Genomic DNA, 6,664 nt, shown 5'->3' with positions numbered 1-6,664 from the left:
CACCGCGCCAGATGGTCCTTGAGGAGCACCTTGTTCCTCACGCTTGATGCCATTGCCAGTCTCAAACTCGAAACTGTATACTCCAGACGCATCAGGTCCCTCACGCTCGTCCTTCAGGATGGGAATGACTGGACCTGACTGTGTCCCGTAAAGACCATAGAACCCGGTCTGGGGTGGTCCGTAGTGGTCCGGGGCTGCAGCAGCCACCGCCACCAAAGAGCAAAAGAACATCTGCGGAAATAAAATCAGAACAATTAGTACAACATAAGGATACCAGTGAAACGGAAGCACTTTTTTTTCTCTCTCAGAGTTAAAATCACTCAAAGATCAATCCAAAATTAGGATCGATAATATCAGAGAAAAATGTTTAGCGCTTAGGGCCTACCAAGACCATGTTGGAGATGTTGCAATCAGTATGCAGAGGGAAGCATCACGCTCCAGTTACATATACACCAGGTGGATCTTTCTACTTACACGCGCTTCCTGTCTTCGTCAAGGTGACGTTCCTCACCACAGACTCTTTTTATCTTTTTTTCAGTATATATATATATATATATATATATATATATATATATATATATTTCTTTTTTTTCTTCTTCTTTTTTTTTACTTGAAGATACTTTGAAGTTTCTTTTTGATTTGTTGATATTCTTATTATGAGCATATGACCATTTTACTGTTTGAAATATTTTCTATCAGCATTCATTAATCAAATAGTTTACATTACAGTACAAAATCATTAGCATTATAACAATCTTAAGTATTGTAGATCAAATAATTTGATAATATATATGAAACTTAAATAATATAAGAAGCAGGAGTGAAATATTTGTGATGATAATGATCATGCAATGAAATAAATCATAATACAATGATGACATAAAGAGAACACTGATAATATTAGCAGCATTCATTATTTTATGAATAGCATCAATATATGATAAGGAACAGTCGTTTTTCAAAACTTTATCAAACGTTGCATTATTTTGCACAATAGTTCATAATAATACATATGACCACGTACACACATAGACACACACACGCTCACACACAGATGCGTATATATATATATATATATATATATATATATATATATATATATATATATATATATATATATATGTGTGTGTGTGTGTGTGTGTGTGTGTGTGTGTGTGTGTGTATGTATATATGCACACATATATATATATATATATATATATATATATATATATCTATATATATGTGTGTGTGTGTGTGTGTGTGTGTGTGTGTGTGTGTGTGTGTGTGTGTATGTATTTATGTATATATGCATATATATACATATATAAATATATGTATGTATATATATATATATATATATATATATATATATATATATATATATATATATATATATACATTCACGGGTGTGGGTTTCTTTTTAATATTATATATAATCTTTTTACAATCTTTTTACGATCCAATAAAAGGTTTGTCTATCCAGTGGGTCATAGGGCCTAGTGGTCTAGTTCTCTTCTCTCCACCTAACACCCAGGGAGAGTAGATTCGAGCAACGCCAGGGAGGTTTTAATACTTCCAAATAAAATGTGGTACTGTTCATTTCTGTCATACACGTACTCATAGACACATATATCGTCTGGCGGAAGTGATTTAGAAGTTTAAACCAGATACCAGTTTACCAAGCTTGTTCTGTGCGAATGTTGGAATAATGCAGTAGCGCATTTCATAGAGAAATGTAAATAGCATCAACGTACAGGACACGTCCATAAAGTTAGTCTAAATTCTGGTTACACAATATTTTTCTTGGGTTGTTGTGGTATGCTGTGGTATTCCAAGAGATGGGGGTTCGAACCAAGGCCAGTGAGGCGTTGGTGCATATGTGTGGGTGTGTGCAAAGGTATATGTGCATATATGTATTGTTGTTGTTTTTTTTCTAATATGTGTATATGTATATAAGATTGTGTGTATATATAATCATTTATTTACATATAAAATACATAATCATATAAGTATATATTTATCTATATATTATATGTAATCATATATGCATATATCTATTAATATATATATAATATAATCATATATTTATATATACAATATATAATCATATATATATATATATATATATATATATATATATATATATATATATAATCATATATTTGTGTATATATATAATACATAATCATATATATATATATATATATATATATATATATAATCATATATATAGTCGTATATAGAGAGTTCTGTATGATGCCATCATGTTGAAACTACGCAAATAGTAACACTAGTGATATATTTACATTTTCCTCATTATAGGTTCGGCTTGCGCATAATTATTAAATTCTTTTGATAATTTGATATATTAAAGGAAATCCATATTTAGCAGGGAATAATGAATAGATATAATTCAAAATGTACTACATTGTCATTGTAATTTTATATACAGCACAGGAATATTTTCGTTACATATCCTAACTTTATATCATGGGTATCCATTGTTGGTCCAAGGGAGCAGAGTAACACCCACTCAAAGCGGCAGCAGCTGCGTCCTCCTGACGAACCTTCTCGATCTGGGCGAGGGCGTGGGCGGGGAGAGGGTGGGGCGTGGGCAGCAGGTCGGACTCGACGCGGTAACCAGCATCGTCGGCGACGAAATTGACTTAGGTGGAGGATCCGCAGGGGAAAGTAAAACTGGACAGAAGAGTTAACCGAGTTCAGAAACAGTTGAATCGAATATTAATTCCATGTTCAAATATCAAAAATAGGTTGCCTCTTACTAATCACTTTAAATCTATACCTCAACAGTGACAGTGTATGTGGACAGGTAGATGACATGAAAGTATGTATCATGTCACGACCATGCTCCTTACATTGCCACTGTACCACCTTGTTCCTCACGCTTGATGCCATTGCCAGTCTCAAACTCGAAACTGTACGCTCCAGATGCATCAGGTCCCTCACGCTCGTCCTTCAGGATGGGAATGACTGGACCGGACTGTGTCCTGTAAAAACCATAGAACCCTGAATGAGGTGGTCCGAAGTGGCCTGGGTCTGGGTGAACGCGGTCTGCAACAGCCACCGCCACCAACGTGTGCAGTAAAATCTGCAGAATAAAAACTACAACATTTAGCATATCGACAGGAGATAAAACGATTAAATTCATAAGTCAGATCGATGCACTGAATAATGCTATGTATTACTAAGGACATGTCAAAGTGGTTCAAATAGATGCGTGCAAGCGTAGCATCACCTTCCAATTATATACCAAATGACTCTCTCTGAGTGCACAAACTTCCATTCTTCAAAGTGAGATTCCACGAATTGTGCCTCTTATAAACACATATAAATTATTATTTAATCATCCTTTGAATATATATATATGTGTGTGTGTGTGTTTGTGTGTGTGTGTGTGGATACATATATACATATATTTATATTTACAACGCTGACACACACACACACACACACACACACACACACACACATATATATATATATATATATATATATCTATATATATATATATATAAATATATATATATATATATATTAGGTGTGTATGTGTATATATATGTATATACATATATGTCTATATATATGTATTGCATATATATATATATATATATATATATATATATATATATATATATATATATATATATATATATATGCGTGTGAGGATAATTCGTTGAGGATCGTCTTCTGATCCTGGAACATGTAATATAAAATATTTCAAAGCCTTTATCTAAACTTATTCTCGAAATTGTCTTCCTCTTCTCAAAACGGGTATAACATTGACAAAATTTAGTGATTCTACACTGAGCATCCCTCTTCCTTCTGGGACCCTTGGAATCTCAGGACACTGCACGATGGTTCTTCGAACTTGAACTGAGCGAGATCAGGTGATAGTCTCCACCAACTGGCCTTTGCAGGTCTTAGATATCTGATAAAGGGTCAAATAAATTACTCAAATCAATCCTTTTCATTACATCTAACACTCAATGCAGATTATATCACTTCCTTGGGCAAAATCACAATCGTTTTAACTGATTGAGATTATCCTAAAAAATACAAGGAAAAATACTGGAATACTGCTAAACTTCGCCTTGCGATATCAACCGGAACGAGAACGAACCCAAACACCGCCTTATGAATTTGACATTGCGAATCTTGCTTCGCAGGGGAACAAACCGACACGCATATACACACACACACATGCACATACACACACACACACACACATATATATGTATATATATATATATATAATATATAATATATATGTTTATATATATATATATATATATTTGTGTGTTTGTGTGTCTTAGTGTGTATATGTGTGTCTGTGGATGTGTATGCATATTCTAAAAAGGAACTTTCATTGAATATGGTAATTGATCATTGATGTTATTGCCTTTAGCTTCATCGTATTCTTCACTTCCAGAAAGGGGGTTATACAAAGATTAGTAACCATTCACCTTATATTTACAAGACATATACAAAACAAATAACAAAATAACACAGTTGTCACGTCCCTTTGATCGTGTCAAACCGCCCAGGTATTACGATGCTTGTTTAAGCTTGGCGCTCCTCCGATATTATAGCCTCGGGGGACATGAGAGGCAGAGTGAGGGTTACAGTGTTCACTCGAACAAGTGATTGTATGTTATTTCCTGTAGCATGTATTTATATGATGTATACATATATAACATATGTATGTATACTAGTATGCATGCGTGCATATATGTACAAATATATCTAAATATATAAATACAATATGAATAGATGACAGACATTCTCTCCCTTTTTTCTTTTCATTTGATAGGACGCATAAATCAGGTTGTTAAGCATATACTGGGTAGAAAGAAACAGGATGCTCTTTTGTTGGATTTTCTCTGTTATACATTGTAATAAATTTGGATTTACATTTTCATAGCAAATTATGGGTATCCATAGCTGGTTCGAGGGACAGAGTAACGCCCACTCAAAGCGGCAGCAGCTGCGTCCTCCCGACGAGCCTTCTCGATCTGGGCGAGGGCGTGGGCGGGGAGAGGGTGGGGCGTGGGCAGCAGGTCGGACTCGACGCGGTAACCAGCATCGTCGGCGACGAAAGAGACTTCGGCGGGGGATCCGTCGGGGAAGGTGAAACTGAACGCAAATCAGAGAAACTTCATTATCAAATAAAATTTGATCTATTCATCTGATTATATAGATCACAATGGAATTTGAAATTAGAGGCCTCACCTATTACTTCAGCAAATGTGTGTCAAAGCCAATAATGTTTGTACTTACGACCATCCTCCCTGCATTGCCACTGCACCAGATGGTCCTTGAGGAGCACCTTGTTCCTCACGCTTGATGCCATTGCCAGTCTCAAACTCGAAACTGTATACTCCAGACGCATCAGGTCCCTCACGCTCGTCCTTCAGGATGGGAATGACTGGACCTGACTGTGTCCCGTAAAGACCATAGAACCCGGTCTGGGGTGGTCCGTAGTGGTCCGGGGCTGCAGCAGCCGCCGCCACCAAAGAGCAAAAGAACATCTGCGGAAATAAAATCAGAACAATTAGCACAACATAAGGATACCAGTGAAAAAGATGCATACTTCTATCTCTCTCGAAGTTGAAATCACTTAAATATCAATCAAAAATTTGGATCGATAATATCAAATAAAAAGTATTTGACGCCAAGAGCCTACCAAGAGCATGTTGGAGATGTTGCAATCAGTATGCAGAGGGAAGCATCTCGCTCCAGTTATATATACACCAGGTGGCTCTTTCTACCTACACGCGCTTCCTGTCTTCAAGGTGACGTTCCTCACCACAGATTCTTTTTTGTTCAGTATATATATCTTTATAACTTGAAGATACTTCAACGTTTTTTTATTTGTTGTTATCTTATCAGCATATAACCATCTTACAGTTTGCAATACTTCGCAATATTTTCTACCGGCATTCATTAATCAAATTGTATACATTACAGCAAAAATTATGGTATCTCCTTAAAGATTGTTGATTTTAGAATCGTAAAAAAATCTGATATGATACATAAAAGTAAAATAACATAACGGTCAGGAGTGAGATGTTTGTAATGATAATGACCATGCAATGAGCTAAATCATAATACGATGATGACATAAAGAGAAGAAAGATAATGTTAGCGGCATTCATTATTTCATGAATAGCAACAATATTTGATGCTAAGGAACAGACGTTTCTTATCATCTTATCAAGCGTTGCATTATTTTGCACAGCGATAGTTCCCAATAGTTCACATTCACACATATGACCACCAACACACGTACACACATAGACACAAACCCGCTCACACAGACACACATATATGTATATGTATATATATATGTGTGTGTGTGTAGATGTATAAATATATATAATATATACTGTATATATACATATATACATACATATGTATATATTTATATATAAAAGCTTATATATATATATATATACATATATACATACATATATATATATCTATATATAAAAGCTTATTTATATATGCAGTAAATATAAATCTATACATATATAAGATATATACATATTTTCATATATACACACATATGCATATATATATATATATATATATATATATATATATATATATATATATATATATATGTGTGTGTGTGTGTGTGTGTGTGTGTGTGTGTGTGTGT

General features: G+C 34.6%; 2 protein-coding genes across 2 annotated transcripts in view; both read right to left on the bottom strand.

Annotated features, from left to right (window-relative positions):
* LOC122267014 (cuticle protein AM1199-like) overlaps nt 1-403 on the bottom strand; it is a 937-nt gene extending 534 nt beyond the window's left edge. Inside the window, exons 1-2 of the mRNA XM_043036982.2 lie at nt 386-403; nt 1-231 (exon numbers count right to left, since the gene is read on the bottom strand). The exon at nt 1-231 is cut by the window's left edge and continues 20 nt beyond it. Coding sequence (XP_042892916.2) covers nt 1-231; nt 386-394 — 240 coding nt within the window. The 5' untranslated portion in view covers nt 395-403. The remainder of the gene's footprint in view (nt 232-385) is intronic.
* A 4,462-nt stretch (nt 404-4,865) lies between these two features.
* Nucleotides 4,866-6,664, bottom strand: LOC122267018 (cuticle protein AM1199-like). The gene is made up of 3 exons (XM_043036987.2): nt 5,687-6,664; nt 5,281-5,531; nt 4,866-5,136 (listed from the first exon to the last, which is right to left on the bottom strand). The coding sequence occupies exons 1-3, from the start codon at nt 5,693-5,695 to the stop codon at nt 4,929-4,931; spliced, it is 468 nt and encodes a 155-aa protein (XP_042892921.2). The 5' UTR covers nt 5,696-6,664; the 3' UTR covers nt 4,866-4,928.

Source organism: Penaeus japonicus, unplaced genomic scaffold, assembly GCF_977035675.1.
Source record: "Penaeus japonicus unplaced genomic scaffold, GWHDUDI00000001_assembly GWHDUDI00000024, whole genome shotgun sequence".
Lineage (NCBI taxonomy): Eukaryota > Metazoa > Arthropoda > Malacostraca > Decapoda > Penaeidae > Penaeus > Penaeus japonicus.
The sequence above is the reverse complement of the archived record's forward strand: the minus strand, read 5'-3'. Positions and strand labels throughout refer to the sequence as shown.